This window comes from Eretmochelys imbricata, chromosome 4 (genome assembly GCF_965152235.1).
Source record: "Eretmochelys imbricata isolate rEreImb1 chromosome 4, rEreImb1.hap1, whole genome shotgun sequence".
Taxonomy (NCBI): Eukaryota; Metazoa; Chordata; order Testudines; family Cheloniidae; genus Eretmochelys; species Eretmochelys imbricata.
In genome coordinates this window covers 102,190,486-102,207,298 of record NC_135575.1, presented here as the reverse complement: position 1 = coordinate 102,207,298, position 16,813 = coordinate 102,190,486, and the positions used below count along the sequence as shown (strand labels likewise).

The window sequence follows — 16,813 nt, the reverse complement described above, 5'->3', positions numbered from 1 at the left end:
AGGAAAATATTTCATAAGTGTTCTGAACATTCTGGAATTAAATGTATAGGGCCAGATGGAGTTGTACCCATTTATGCCAACTGAAGATCTGGCTTATAGTGCTGGTGTCAATGTCTAACTAGGTGTGGGGTCTGAACTACTCTTATCCATTTGTGGCCCCTTCATTTCAGGTTTGCAGCATAATACCCGAGCAATGAAAGGAAGTTTGTTCTGCCACTAACTGAGCTGTACCTGTTCTGTGAATAAGAAACTACAGGCTCTAGGGATAATTGCATACCTTTCACAAGCACTAAAATAAATAATGCTAAGGAATAAATATATACACTGTATTTAGTCTAAAGATCAAGCATCAAAGTGCACTTTTTGAAAAACTGAATGTTAATTTTGCAAATAGTTCATCTAAATTACAAATAAAATTGTTTAAGTATTTCAGATTTTGTTGCAAATAGAAGTTATTGTCCATTCAGCTAGCTCACTTCCAGGAAATTGTTAAATATTATCATTGGATATAAAGCATTTCAACAGTATTAATCATGATGAGGATGATGATGATGGATGATGATGAATGGAACACCAGAATAGATAAGGATTTAAAATGGAAAGTGAATGATCTCATCTTGATGATAAACGTCACAAAGACATTATTGAAGTACACAGCAATAGCATAGAAAGCACATGCCACTGTTATAACTACATTTCCTATAGGCCATATTTTTCTTATGGTGATTTACAGAGCTTTTACTCCTCATTAGAAGCTTCTACTGTCAACAGCTGGAACATGGGCAGTCATGTCTAGTGGTTGGAGCTGGAGTCGGTAGCTAGGAATAGGAGCCCAAGGTCAGAACCAAAATCAGAACCGAAATACGAAGTCAGGAATCAGAGCTGAGGGTCAGAGTCAAGTTCCTGCAGTGAAACAAGGCTGTGGCCAACGGAGGGGCAGGGTGTGGGCAAATACTTTGAGCAGCCACCAAATTGCTGCTGCTGCTGGGCCTAAGAACTGTTCTGCTTACTCTTGCCACCAGTTGGGTGGTGTAGCCCAGCAGGCAGCCTACTACAAGCCAGTTGTGCTCGTTAGGTTGTCCAGACACTGGATCTGCTGCAGGCCCTGATTCCTGACCATACTCCCCACGAAAGGGCACCTCCTAGGGGCCTGGTTTCGCTGGGTTCTTCTCGTAGAGTTCGCACAATAGGTCCAGGGCATGCATATTCTCTACCAGTTCCCAGACCATTCGTCCAGACTGTAGCCTTCCAAGTCCACCAGGTCCTAGAGTCTTCCCCTAACTTGCCGAGAGCAGAGGATTTGGTGGAACAAGTACCCCTCCTATCCATGGACTATTATGGGTGGCGGTGACGGATTGGAGCCATTTGGGTATGGATTCTCAGTGTAGGACCTTAAAAGTTAAATGTGAAAGACAGGGTGGATCTTCAAGGACTTGGGCAGTTGTAACTAGAAAGCCACTGAAGAAATATAATCTTGAAGGGGCCCAGGTATCAATAATCCAGTTTGGTTTTGGGCAGAGAGCAACACCTTGTCCCCTACAGGCAGATTTGGGACAGCTCAACATTCTTGGTCCACGTGGTGCCTAAAGGCTTCTTTGGGAGACTGCAAGTGTTCCTTATTCTCCCAATGCACATGGGAGGCAAAATCCACAGTGGCCAGCACTGGGGAACTTATGGGTAAGTCTGGGTAAGAAGAAGAGCTAAGAGTCATAGTTTGCAAAGAATGGGATATGTTGGGTCAAGGCATGGTTCACATTGTTATATGCCAATTTGGCGTAGCACAGGGTGACCCAGTCATCCTGGTGGTAACTCAGAACACAGTGAAGAGACTTCTTCAAGATTTGATTGACTCTGTTTGCCCATTAGTCTGCAGGTGATAAGTGGATGAGAGAAGGGATTTGATGCCAATGAGTCCAAGAAATATTCTCCAGACTCGGGAGATGAACTGAGGTCCCCAGTCTAATACAATGCTTGTCCTTAGTAGCGGTTGACATTTTCCAGGAAGAGCTAAGCTGTCTCCCATGCAGTGGGAACAATACAGTATGGGCTGAAGTGCACCATCTTTGCTAGGAAGTTGATGGCAAGCAGGATTACCGCGTGTCCCTGAGTGTGTGGCAGTTCTAAACTGAAGTCTATTGATATAGTAGACCAAGGCAGTGGAGGCATGAACAGAGGATGGAGGAGACCTAGGGATTTTGATTGTGTATCCTTGGTATGGGCACAGAGGTCACAGAACCTTATATAATTCTTAATGTAAATTGGTAGGCCTGGCCACCAGAAATTCCTCTAGACCAGATTCCAAAGTCTTATATTAGCCTGCAAGTGGTAAATTGTGGCACAGTTTCAATACCAGAAGCCTAGGTTCTCTCCCCACCCCCCAGAACATAAATACAACCCTTACAACAGAGAAGGCCTTTCTGAAATCAGAACTTGGAATCAAGTCAGATACCCACATCATTCATGGTCTAGTAGATCTGGGTCACAAAGAGGTCAGCAGGGAGCAGATGGAGGATTTCAGACCCTGCCAACTGTCCTGTTGACAAAGTGGGAAACCTTGAGCACAGTGGCACAGGGCTCTTTGCCAGGTTCAATATATTCGTCTTTGCAGGATAGATCACCCACCATCCCATTTCTCATCCCTGGACGATAGGTAACTGTAAAGTCAAAGCGAGCAAAGAAGAGAGATCAGCAGATCTGGTGCTGGTTAAGGCATCTAGCCGTCCATAGGACCTCCAGGTTCTTGTGGTAAACACGACTTGGACTGGGAATTAAGCCCCTTCTAGGAGGTGGCGCCACTCTGAAAACCGCCTTTATAGCCAGTAGCTAAACATCACATATGTTTTCCACTGGGTTAGTTTCCAAAATTAAAAGGCAAAGGGGTGGAGTTGGTTGCATGGGCCTTCATGTTAAGACTGTACCCCACATACAGCAAACTTAGAGGCATCAGCCTTAACTGTAAATGGATTAGTGGTATCTGGGTCAATCAGGATGGGTGCAAGGTGAATGTCGATCAAAGGTCAACTGAGCCTCTGTGTACCAGACAAACTAGGCTCTCTTTTCAAGGAGTGCCATAAATCACTTGATGATTACCTGTTCTGTTCACTCTCTCTGTGGCGAACTGGTGAACCCCAGAAATCGCTGCACCCTGCATTCATCCTTGAGTGCAGTCCAGCTGAACATTACTGATCTGGGTCAGACAGGGATTCTAACTGTGCCAGTTCACCTTTAATGTCATCATTTAGGCTGAGCTGGAAATGATAATGCTGGGTGGTACTGTTCCACTCGGCATTTACTACAAAGTACCGGAACCCCATGGCATAGCTAGCAACTGCTGGCATCCCTGCAGCAACACCTGAAGTGTGACTTTTGCCATACGCTCGTGACATGGATCATTGATGATCACCTCCATAGCCTGAACAAAGTCCTCGAACTGTCATAGAATCATAGAATGTCAGGGTTGGAAGAGACCCCAGAAGGTCATCTAGTCCAACCCCCTGCTCGAAGCAGGACCAATTCCCAGTTAAATCATCCCAGCCAGGGCTTTGTCAAGCCTGACCTTAAAAACCTCTAAGGAAGGAGATTCTACCACCTCCCTAGGTAACGCATTCCAGTGTTTCACCACCCTCCTAGTGAAAAAGTTTTTCCTAATATCCAATCTAAACCTCCCCCACTGCAACTTGACACCATTACTCCTTGTTCTGTCATCTGCTACCATTGAGAATAGTCTAGAGCCATCCTCTTTGGAACCCCCTTTCAGGTAGTTGAAAGCAACTATCAAATCCCCCCTCATTCTTCTCTTCTGCAGACTAAACAATCCCAGCTCCCTCAGCCTCTCCTCATAAGTCATGTGTTCTAGACCCCTAATCATTTTTGTTGCCCTTCGCTGGACTCTCTCCAATTTATCCACATCCTTCTTGTAGTGTGGGGCCCAAAACTGGACACAGTACTCCAGATGAGGCCTCACCAATGTTGAATAGAGGGGAACGATCACGTCCCTCGATCTGCTCGCTATGCCCCTACTTATACATCCCAAAATGCCATTGGCCTTCTTGGCAACAAGGGCACACTGCTGACTCATATCCAGCTTCTCATCCACTGTCACCCCTAGGTCCTTTTCCGCAGAACTGCTGCCTAGCCATTCGGCCCCTAGTCTGTAGCGGTGCATTGGATTCTTCCGTCCTAAGTGCAGGACTCTGCACTTATCCTTATTGAACCTCATCAGATTTCTTTTGGCCCAATCCTCCAATTTGTCTAGGTCCTTCTGTATCCTATCCCTCCCCTCCAGCGTATCTACCACTCCTCCCAGTTTAGTATCATCCGCAAATTTGCTGAGAGTGCAATCTACACCATCCTCCAGATCATTTATGAAGATATTGAACAAAACCAGCCCCAGGACCGACCCCTGGGGCACTCCACTTGACACCGGCTGCCAACTAGACATGGAGCCATTGATCACTACCCGTTGAGCCCGACAATCTAGCCAACTTTCTACCCACCTTATAGTGCATTCATCCAGCCCATACTTCTTTAACTTGCTGACAAGAATACTGTCCCAGAAGCGGGCTTGATTCTTCCAGGAGCAGAGAAACCCAAGCCAGGGGCTCCCCACTAAGCAGGCTGATAATCAATCCCAGGCTTGGTCAGTGAGTACAATGTAGCAGAAATAGGAGCAGATACAGATTTAGGAATCCACAAAATTGCCATGACCACCATCAAACTTGCCAGGTGTGGGAGCTTGGGTTGGAGCTGAAAGCGTGGCAGAACAGCATTCTGCACCTGCAAGGTCCATAGGGCTCCCACTCTCTGTCGGAGAGATAAATGGCCTTTGTAGGGTCCATGCTCACCATATCAGCTCCAGTTCCCTGTTCTGGGGCTGCTCAAAATTGTCAGTGACTGAGACACGGACTGAGAGTTGTACCTAGTGGCTGGAGCCGGAGTCAGCCATCAGGAACCAGAGCTAAGGGTCAAAAGCAGAGTCAGAGGCCAGATGCCAGCACTGAGGGTCAGAGCCAAAGTCGTAAGTCATGAATCAGAGCTTAGGGTCAGAGCCAGGTTACGTGGAGTGAGGCAAGTCTGGGTCCAAGGCAACAGAAGGGCTGAGACCGAGGAAGCCGAAGGGATGGAAAAAGGCAGGAGCAAGGCTGGGATGAGGCAGGTGCAGGAGCTATCACAGCTGTGGGTGAATGCTTTGAGCACCCACCACACTGCTGCTGCTGGCCTTAAGAGCTGATCTGCTGACTCTTCCCACCAATCAGTCTGTGTGGTCAATCAGGCAGCCTACTACAGGCCAGTTGCACTCATTAGGTTGCCCTGAGGCTGGCTCTGCTGCAGGCCCGGATTCCTATATCTTCCTCTATCAGCTGCACTGTTGTGTATGTAATAGAATGTAAGATAATAAATTGTGGGGGATTACAGGGATACTGGAAGTATGATGACAGTGTAGGGGACCCAATCATAGAATCATAGAATATCAGGGTTGGAAGGGACCTCAGGAGGTCAGCTAGTCCAACCCCCTGCTCAAAGCAGGACCAATCCCCAACTAAATCATCCCAGCCAGGGCTTTGTTAAGCCTGACCTTAAAAATATCTAAGGAAGGAGATTCCACCACCTCCCTAGGTAACGCATTCCAGTGTTTCACCACCCTCCTAGTGAAAAAGTTTTTCCTCATATCCAACCTAAACCTCCCCCACTGCAACTTGACACCATTGCTCCTTGTTCTGTCATCAGCTACCACTGAAAACAGTCTAGAGCCATCCTCTTTGGAACCCCCTTTCAGGTAGTTGAAAGCAGCTATCAAATCCCCCCTCATTCTTCTCTTCCGCAGACTGAACAATCCCAGTTCCCTCAGCCTCTCCTCATAACTCATGTGTTCCAGTCCCCTAATCATTTTTGTTGCCCTCCGCTGGACTCTTTCCAATTTTTCCACATTCTTCTTGTAGTGTGGGGCCCAAAACTGGACACAGTACTCCAGATGAGGCCTCACCAATGTCGAATAGAGGGGAATGATCACGTCCCTCAATCTGCTGGCAATGCCCCTGCATATACATCCCAAAATGCCATTGGCCTTCTTGACAACAAGGGCACACTGCTGACTCATATCCAGCTTCTCATCCACTGTAACCCCTAGGTCCTTTTCTGCAGAACTGCTGCCGAGCCATTCGATCCCTAGTCTGTAGCGGTGCACCAATATATTTGACCAATATATGCACATATTTCACACTGCTAGCTACAGCCCTACCCGCTGGTTTTAGTCAAGTACAACAGACCAAGGGAGCATGCACATGCAACATTATTGAGTGCTATGTAATTATATAAGATTGAAGGGTATATTCTCCCCCCATTCCACACGTGGAGCTTTGCTTTTGACACTAATACAGCCTTGGCCTTGCCAGAGTGAGTTCTATGCTGAGATCTGTAATTATTTTGGCAACAGCACATTCCTATTCTTAGCATATTGTGATTCCATCATCTTTTAGGTTCACCTGTTCACAAACACCTCAGAATGTGAAGTCTTATCCTGCAAAGGGCTAAGCATCTCCTGAGTGTCCTCCACTGAGAATGGAATCAATGAGAATTGAGGATGTTCAGAATTTCACAGAAGGTGCTCAAGGGGGATTTTCAAGAGAGCACAGCATTGATCCAACTCTGTTCCAACTGAAGTCAAAGATAAAACTCCCTTTGATTTCAACAGGAGCAGAGTTTGGCCAGTGCTGAGCTCTTTTGAAAATTCCACACACTGTGCTTTGCAAATTTAGGCTCTGAGTCATGCCTTCTTAATCTGATATATTTTATGGGTTCACTCATGGTTTACTAGTATGGAAATATTTAAGAGTCAGACTTTGCAAGAAAATGTCACAAAAGGCAAATCTAAAATGTCTCTAATTAAAAATAGAACAACATATAAAGATACAACAGGTTTCCTCCTACACTTGTTCTCAGACACCACATTCTACCCAATATTCACTTTGTGTCCCTTTCTGTGATCTCACTTCTCTCTGCCTTTTTTTACTCTGCTTCCCCCTAAGCTTTGAAGAGCCTTCTCCTTCATTTCCGACAGCCCTCCTATATCTCTGTATGGAAATCTCTTCTGAAAACATAGTTGTGCACTTAGGCTATGGCTGTCTGCTCCAAACCTCTTTCTTTAATAGTCTGCATAGTATTCATTTGATTCAAATTGTAACTTGTTTTGGATGGGAATCTATCAAAACTGTGTGTGCTGTAAAACATCGACACATCTATGGCACTTTTTAGTAAGATAAGCACTGAAATTTTCATAGCAAGATGTCTAATACTAATAGGACTAAAACATATGTTTCATTGTATACAACTATATTACTTCACAACATTATTTTGTAATCCTGGTTCTGAAACTTGCTGTAAACCTAGAAAAAATAAAACCTGAAACATTGACATTTTACAGGTTTCAGAGTAGCAGCCGTGTTAGTCTGTATTCGCAAAAAGAAAAGGAGTACTTATGGCACCTTAGAGATTAACCAATTTATTTGAGCATAAGTTTTCGTGAGCTACAGCTCACTTCATCGGATGCATTCCGATGAAGTGAGCTGTAGCTCACGAAAGCTTATGCTCAAATAAATTGGTTAGTCTCTAAGGTGCCACAAGTACTCCTTTTCTTATTGACATTTTAAAATCCTGTATTTCTAATTCAATGCTGAGAATTATTTACAAAAGAATGCAGTACAAAATACTTCCCATAAACATTAGTTTATTCATACAAGAGGACAAATACAAGTGTTTGTAACTATCAGCTTGTAAAACCTAGGAGTAAATGCAGAGACAATTCAAATACTCACGCTAGTGTAAAATCATGGAAAGTACTCTTATAGAAATAACAGAAGTAATCTGCATTTATATCATCTTTCTACAGAATGTCTCAGGCTGCTTTACAACTAAAGCAAACAAAAGTTATCAGCACTTAGTATTGTTAAAAGCCACTGCTGAGATATTTTTATGGAACAAGATGTTAACAGAATACAGGATATGAATTACTGATATCAACACTCAATGAGAAACTCAATATAAAAATGGTTAAACCTAGAGAGAGTCTGGACCAAGGTCCCTCAAGAAAGCTAGCTGCAGTGACAGAGCTCAGGACTTGTCTACACACACAGAGGTGTAATGGTTTAACTGAAGGTGTGATTTTAAACCAATTTAATTAACCAATGACAAATGCAGCGAGGACACTTATTTCAGTTTACCAGACTTCTTATGGTTTAGTTTAAGTCGATTAAGAACAGGTTTAAGCTAAATCAAAACAAGACACTCAAATGAAAATCAGTGTGTCCATATTGGGATTTACTAAACTGAATCAGTTTAACATTACACCTTAAGCTAAACCAGTGCAACTTTCTTTTGTAAACAAGTCCTCAGAAAATTGTTAAAGGGGACATACTGGGTTAAGCACAGCTCTAATGGACACTCAGGGTCTAGTCAAACCTGTCTGAATTCCTTTATATTGCAGAACAGGTCAGTGCCGAGACTCGCCTCTACACAGCCAAAGACTAGTGACATTGGGATAAGGGATCTCCCTGGTGAAAGGAACAGGTGATGATGGAAGTGATAGTGTCCTGAAAGCAAGGAGACAGCAACCAAGGAACAAAGAGATGGGAATTCATTGCTGCTGCTGGAATGGATCATAGGGGTCCATCACAATCAGTTCACAATTTAGCGGAGCCCTATATGCTGCCCTAACCTGCACTGGGGACAGGACTGGGGACTTGCAAATTTCTGCAAGTGGATGAACAGGATTTTTGTAAATAAATTAAATCAATGGCACTAGCAAATACCATGATCCAGTGTCACCAATTTCTCTCCTAATGGGAAATTGATCTGCTATTGCTGGGCAAAGGGGTAACAGGTTCTGTCAGGTTCAGTTGTCAAGAGAAACTGGGCATCCTGACTAGTAATGGATAGAAATTCCATTATTGCAAAATGGGTAACATAAGAACGGCCTTACTGGGTCAGACCAAAGGTCCATCTAGCCCAGTATCCCGTCTTCCGACAGTGGCCAGTGCCAGGTGCCCCAGAGGGAATGAACAGAACAGGTATTCATCAAGTGATCCATCCCCTATCACTCATTCCCAGCTTCTGGCAAACAGAAGCTTACAAAGAGCCCTGGCTCCATTGACACAAGTAGAGATGGACCCAAGCCATAAAACTGAGAATCAGATTTTCCCAAATTTCTGGGATGTTCAGATCTGGGTTTTGGCTTTCAGCGAATCTCTAAACACAAGATTACCACTCGGACAAACCAACATGTTGATTCCGATCATAATAAAGGGTTGGGCTATTAGTGGGATTTGAAGGCATCTGGCACCCCACAGGAGAAGCTCTGCCTGATTCGTTGTTATCTGTTGTGAGATGCTACATACAAAAAGAAAGCTACTTACAACAGTTTGTTATTTCTAGTCAAACTGCAAGGGAAGAATTTATTCTGGTGACATAGTGGTAACACTGAAAAAGTTCATTCTGTACAAGAGCTGTTACCAGTTCCCACAGCACTAAGCACTAAGCACTGGGAATCTCTCTCCAACCAGCAGCACCTTTCAGAACTGGAGACTCATGTTCAGTGCAACCACCATTTATCCATTTAATATTTGCATGAAATAATTCATCCCTCATTTTTCTTTTCCCTTGCCTTCTCTCTCTCTCTTTTCAGATGTTAACAACGAGTAATCCAGATGGGGTGCAGGTGCTGTAAAATGATAAAAAGGTACAGAAGAAATGGTGCTTGGAATCAGAATAAAATAAAAGCTTGTTAAAAACAAATCCATTCTCACCTGCATTCATCCTTTAAGTTAAGGATATTTACCATGTTGCAAATAATCCAGGAATTTACAGTTTAGATCAATTAAGCCACTTTGGAGCCCAAAAATGCTGATTTCCTGTAAACTTCATGTTGGTTTATTTTAATTGAGTTTCATCTGTGTAGCTGCTAGCCCACAGAAGCTATGTGGCAACGGAGGCAAATTCTCACTGTAGCATTTTCCCACCTGAGTGGCAAGAAGCAAGACTAGTTCAGTGGGTGAGGGAAGCTGTAGGATCCATCACCTTCTATACACTGGAAATGTGCTGTAAATCTGCAGGTAGGGCAGAGACAGCTCCATGAAATCCCTTACCTTACATCCTTGCTTCCATTGTAGACTTTAAAATAACTGGCTTTGGGCAGGTCACATAGTAAAGGGCTTTCAATTTAGACAGCTTGCCATCCCAAGCTTCTCAATGCTCCACTCAGCCTTATGTGGATGCCATCCCCATCACCACGTACTCCTGGGGTAATGCCACTGCACATGTACAGAATTTAGGTCCCCTGCAGGTTTCTTTACTTCCCTGCAGAAAAATATGACTTTCTGACGGGGAAGCCAGGGGAAGCCACAAGTGCGGTCATGTGACCCTCCCCAGAAGTATGTTTTGGGTACCCGGGGAGCCAGCAAAGGGGTAAATCACTGTGGGGCAGAGGGCGGGACTGGGAAAGACCCGGCCCCCTACCCTACACCAGGATCAGCTGCTAGTCCTGGCTGGGCTGGGGAGGACGAGACTTCCTCTTCCCCGGCACGGCATCCAGGGCTGGGTCAGACTCACCCACAAATTTCTCCCCCAGCCGCAGGAAGTTCTGCAAACTCTCTCTCTCTCTCCCATCCACCCAACCCCTGTGCACCCAGACTCCCTCATACCCAGATCCTCCCACCGATCCTCACCCACCCCGCACTCGGAATCCCCCCGATGAGCCCCACTCCCCCTGCACCTGGACCACCCCGACCCGGATCCCCAATCAGCCGCACCTGGATCCCCACCCCACTGAGCACTACTCCCCCAACATCTGGACCCTGCACAGAGTTCCCCACACCCAGAGCCCCCCCCACCGAGCTCTATCCCCCCACATTCAGACTCCTCCGCTGAGCCCCAACCACCTTCACCTGGACCCCCCTGCAGAGTCCCATTACCATTCCACCCAGAACCCTCCAACAAGCCCCTGTGCATCCAGATCCCCCCGCAGCTGAATCCCCCACTGAACCTCCCACACCCAGATTGCCCCACACACAAGCCTCTCAATTCACATCTGGAGCCCCACACACTAAGCCCCTCCACACTTGGATCCTGCCTTGCTGAGCCTGCCTGCACACACTTGTTGCACCTGGCACGGAGGGGCAGGGCTCTGGGGTGTTTCTGGGGCAGGTCCGGTCCTTGTGCTGTATCAGGGATGGGTGCAGCCTCACCGCTGAGTTCGTGTTTGGGGTGGAGGGAGCTGCACAGTAATCACTCACCTCCGTGCAGGCAGTGGCCTGTGCTCCCCAATATTATGCTGGAACCTCCACATTTATTTGAGAAATAAAATTTGCAGAATTTTAAAATACTGCGTGCAGAATTTTTAATTTTTTGGCATAGAATGCCCTCAGGAGTAACCATGGTGAGTGAGGGAAATGGGGAAGGAAACTGAAACTACCAGAGAAGATAAAGAGGAGAGGGGCATAGTGAAGAAACAAGAACACCTGTGTCAGAGCAATAAAAAAAACACAAATGGAAAAGGGGCAGGGGGGTACAAAAGAGGGGAAACAGAAGGGAGATGTGAGAGAGAAAATGTTCAGAGGAAAGGAAAAAAGATGATGACAGCTGGGTCAGGACATGATCACAGGGAACACGTACAGGGTGCCCACCTGCTAATCGAGCCCCCAGGGGATAAAGGTTGGGAACAACTGTGTTGTTATAAGGTGGAAGGACTTCTTGTCCTGTGGCTGTGACATACCTAGTGAGGCATTCCATGGCCTCTCTGTCCCCTTGTGGAGCCTCTGACCTGGAGCCTAATTGTTCTGTAGCATTCAGTCTCTTGAGCAAATGACGACAACTAAGTATATGCTTTTTACATTTAGTACACAATACTGTAGGTTGAGCATAGTTGCGCTAGTTGTTTAATCTCAACACATCAGACTTGGGTGTAAGCAGTTTTCAGTTTCTAACAGAGAAAATATTAACTGGTAAAATTCTCCTTTCCCCAGCTATATCTTTGATCCAGAAGATGTACAATCCTCGAGATACCCCAATGAAGTAAACAGTTACAAACCAGACGGCAATAAATTCAAAGGCGATCAGAACAATGAAACTCCAGTGCATAAAGATGAACTGCAAAATGATGAGTTAAAGAGAACAGAAAATAAAAACAGGTTCAATAACACAAAAGAGGCCTTCTGGAACCACAAAGGAACTGCTCTTCACGAGGAAGGGCTAGGAAACTGCATTGAAAAGTTTGACAATGCTCACAGTGGTGTCAATTCCTGTAGTGGTACGCATCCCTTTCCTAATCACAACACAAACCGAATCAAAGAAATCGTCAGACATGGAAATTCCAGCCAGTCAGCAAGTTCTTCTTTAGCCAACAGGACGAGAGACCTCTGCACCAATGGACTCTCTTTACCAAATGAATCTGGCAAAGACTGTGACCCAGAAACAGGCAATCACAAGAAGCCAGACTCAGAAGAGCCAGAACATTCTCGAGATGAGAACTCGCAGTCTGCAGGAGAAAACAGCTCTCTCACAGAAAGTGCAATACTGGAGACCCAAAACGATGCCATCCAATTACCAGACCTGGATTACCTCCCACGTGATAGCCAAACCAGAAACTATAATGCTCCTGAAAAGGCCAGTTTTTCAGACAATTACACACATTCAGACCAAAATGCAGCGTCTATAGTGATAAATAAGGGTGAGGACCCTGGCCTAAGCCTGCCTTTGCGCATGAAGGAAAATTATGATTCAGTGGAGAAAGCTCTTAAAACTGAGTCTGTAAATATATGCGTCAAAGAGGACATGCCTGATGGTCTTACATCTGAGGGCCTCATAACAGAAGCACAAGAGGAAAAGCACATTAACCATAAAGAAATTAATGCAAAAATTGAAGAGGAGGAGGAGGAGGAGGACGCAGAAGTGGCAGAAGCTCTTGCAGCGCTGGAAGCTGCAACCGCGGGGGAAGATTACGAAGAGGATGAGGAGTATTAGATGGAGATTTCTTTCTAACACATTCATAGTAAACTTAGTTCTGGAGCTGTGTGAAACACTAATGAATGCATGTGTTGTACAGAACAGACAATTATTGTATAAAGCACAAAAAACAGAAGGAGCTGGGACTAGAACTCTGATCATTTAGCTGCTAAAACACAGTCCTTTACCACCTGAACTGAAGAAGAACTCCCTTGGCTTCTGGTAGTAATAAGGCCCATATCGTTCCCACAGGCCACAAACAAGAGCGTAGCATCACTCACACAAAGCCAGCATGTAACAATATAGTTCACGTGAAGGTTTTCTTCAGTTGACTCAAGGGCTTTCACACACCTCAAGTTTCATGTTCAAATGAATCTCAAAGCACGGCTACAAAAACCAGAGTTTCCCCATTTCTGGTATAAGCCATACAAAACCACAGAATTGAATCATTTCAGTGTAAAAATATACAACTGACCCTAGGTTCAAAAACCTTTCAGCAAACTGTGACTAAGAAATTAGCAGAGCTGTGAGATGCAGTCACAGTGAAACCCATGTGAAACTTGCCTGGTTTCATGCTTTGCAAGAAACTAGAATCACAATCTCTTGACTCACCAATTGTTTACAAATGGATTTTGCCTCAGCCTCCCAGAAGAAACAAAACCCATTTGTTTAAAAAACACCCACAACCCAGTGAGGGCTAAATTCATCCTGCTGTAACTGGACTACAGTCCCTAGACTTACAGCAGGGAGACAGCTATCCCCAAATCAAGTACCTACTACACTTTAGAACTTTTGAATCTCTACTTTCAGAAATGTTTACCCTTTCTGGATAATTTCATATTTTTAGTTTTCAGTTAGTACGTTAAACTTCCTCTTGTACAATTTCCGGTTGAAAGCCTAGGAGATATGGAAAATAAACACTTCATGTTTAAAGTCACCAAATGTTGGATGCTGTCGAATGGCTGAGATAGAAAATGTGGTCCAAGTTTTATATTGTGAATTGATGGCTCCTGAATTGATTATAAACTGTTAATAAAATAATTGTTTTAAAATTTAGAGAACCATTATCTGTTGACTTTTATACTTTGTTAGGTTTCTAAATTATGCAACAGTTGCTAAGAAATAAACCTTCAAAGAAACTTAATATAAAACCCATCCTCAATTAATGTGTGTGAAAATTACCCATTGTTATGTCACCTTTGCCTGTGCAATATATGCTACTTGCCTCCAGTCTATATGCCAACAGTCTATTCAAGTGAGGAAATGATTGTAGTACAATGCTATTGTAATTCTGCTAATTTTAGTCAAAGGATCAGAATTCTGAAGGTAGAGCTCATATCTGATCTATACTAAGGCCTTTAATCTTAGTCTTTACTTAGACCTGGAGTATACTTACAAGTTAGGTCAACATAGTTACTTTGATCAGGGGTGTGAGAAAACCAAACCCCTAACCGACCTAGCTATGTTTACCTAACTCCCAGCAAAGATGCAGCTATGTTGACGGAATGATGCTTCCGTTGACCTAGCTGCCATGACATGGTGTGGCGTTGTTCCCACACTGTTGGAAAAACCCCTTCCATCCATCTATGCTGAGTCTACACAATGAGATTATGCCAGCATAGCTAGAGTGACATGGCTATGCCAGCACAGTCGCCAATGCATAGACATATCCTTAGTTTTTCCCAAATAGGTACTACAGTATGAAGTCCATATTCTTGCTAATAGTGGTTTAAATTACTATTGCTTCAAGAAAACCAAACATGACTGAAAATGAAATAGTTGGCACATTGTATTGTCAAAATAAAAAAAGCTCCATGTGTTCTTAATACAGAACATTAGTCTCAAAAGACTGTCCCTTTCCTCTGCCTCCCCGGCAGTGGCTGCATTTCAGTGAGAAGTGAACTTCTTCTTGTATGTGTTTAGTCTGTAAAGTGCCTGGGTGAAAAGCACTGTCAGAGATATTTTTGTGAAACTGAGACATGTTAAATGATAATATTTGGTAAGGCAAAGTTATACTTACTAAATCTTTTCATATGTGATTTTATATATATACATATATATTTACTGTATTACTGAATTCCACTTGTAGACAATTTGTACATTATAGATAAACCAGTCATACTAGGAAATTGCATATATGCCTTTATATTGTGAAACTACATTTTATGGAAATGTAAAATCTGAATATTCTTCAGTTGATATTTCTCATACTGCAGCTGGTTAGTAGAAAAGAACTCATCTGTTCAACAGGCTTATTAGAAAACTAAATGAAGGAACAATATGTTCTGCATAAAATATAAAAATCAGACTATACTAAGTTGTGCACCATAATTCTGCTGTATAAAATCAAAAGGACATGTTCTAGTGTGTAACAGACTATGCTACTTGGGGTATATTGTACTGTATTCTTTTTCTCCTTGCTGATACAGTATGTAGGCAGCACTGCGAGGAGACAGTTTCTCACACAGACAAATAATGAAAGGAAGTATTCTTTGCATACTTGGACTGCCCATCTGCATACAACAATTTCAAGGCAACTTAAAGCACTGGATTTCCACTTATTGGATTTAGTCAGTTAATAATTTGGGCGTGATTTGGGGGTAGTGGAGTTCATTTCAGTGTTCAAACTAAGCTCCCCCCTTAAATAGCCTTATTTGCACAGTAATTTGATAATTAATGACCCAGGCCCGCTTCATTAAAAAAATGGACATTCCATTGAAATGGACCCTAAAGTTGTTTCACACTTGTCATTTTTGGCCTGATCCAAAGCCACTGAACGGAAGTTTTTGACTGACTTTGGATCAGATTCCTTATGAACAGCTGCTTTTTGTTTCTAACTTCGCTGTTAACATGGTACATAAATGAAGAGCGGAAAGGAGTATAAACAGTTTACTGGAGTGCCAAAAAAAAAAAAAAGAGAGAAGCTAGTGGGTCTTTAGGTAATTCAAAAAATACATACACAGACCAAGTATCTTATATAAATATGGAACATTTAGAGGTTGTATACCAGGGCTCTTTTCCAAGCAACTTTTTTTCTCACTTACTAGGATTTGTTCTCCATTTAAACACTCCCTGTTTCTCCAAATCATTTAACATATTTAAGAAGCATAAGTGTAGGCAACAGCAGCCACAGTAGCCGTAATTCGGAACCCTTAGGAATTTTCTGTGACCCTTATTTGCATGTATTTGAACTCTAGGTTCTCCTGTAGAGTTCACCTTGACCAGCTAAAACATGTTAAAATACCACTTGCCCTCTCTGTGCTAGGATTTTAAAACATCTTACTTCAAACTTGTTAGCCAACGTATTTTAAAATACACCTTTTGCCCTAGTACAGACACACCTTTGTAACCCATGCCTGCTTGGTGTGGCACACTGTCCCCAGGTTACACCTTTGAAAGCAAATCTACTCAGGTCAAGAACAGAGGCCTTGAATCCTGATTTCTTGTGAACTCAAAGCTCCCACTGACTTCAGAGAGAGTTCTGGTCAGATAGGGAAATGCAAGATAAGTCCACGTGCTCAGTTTGTAGAAAAGAAAAGCACTCTATGTTTTTCTTCCTTATAAAGCATGTGGAGATTAACAAATTAACACAAAAAATGGAGACCTGGAGTCTGCATGCTGCAACTTGCAAGGAACAGAGTTGGCAGGGAATAGGTTGGAAAATGGAGATGAACGAGCTACCTGGAAAGGCTCCCCTGCAAGCTGCCCTATTGTTACCACCACCCACACATCCACCACCAGCCACAGCAGCACAAGAGGACCAGTAGTTGCTCTGCCAATTGGTTTATTGCCACCAATGGGCTCTTCCATCATGAGTCAGAGC

The 16,813-nt window shown here is 43.7% G+C and overlaps 2 protein-coding genes across 4 annotated transcripts in view; one reads left to right on the top strand and one right to left on the bottom strand.

Annotated features, from left to right (window-relative positions):
• The window catches only part of RELL1 (RELT like 1), a 146,262-nt gene that overhangs the window by 79,379 nt on the left and 50,070 nt on the right, over positions 1-16,813 (bottom strand). Inside the window, exon 7 of one of the 3 annotated variants that reach the window (XM_077815763.1) lies at positions 7,737-9,712. The exons of the other annotated variants lie outside the window; for them this stretch is intronic. The gene's annotated coding sequence lies outside the window, so the exon portion shown is untranslated. Of the gene's footprint in view, positions 1-7,736; positions 9,713-16,813 lie in introns of those variants that run through there. 3 annotated transcript variants of the gene reach the window in all.
• Positions 9,699-13,024, top strand: PGCKA1 (PDCD10 and GCKIII kinases associated 1). The gene is made up of 2 exons (XM_077815758.1): positions 9,699-9,730; positions 12,012-13,024. Exons 1-2 carry the CDS (start codon positions 9,699-9,701, stop codon positions 13,006-13,008), a joined length of 1,029 nt encoding a protein of 342 aa, XP_077671884.1. The 3' UTR covers positions 13,009-13,024.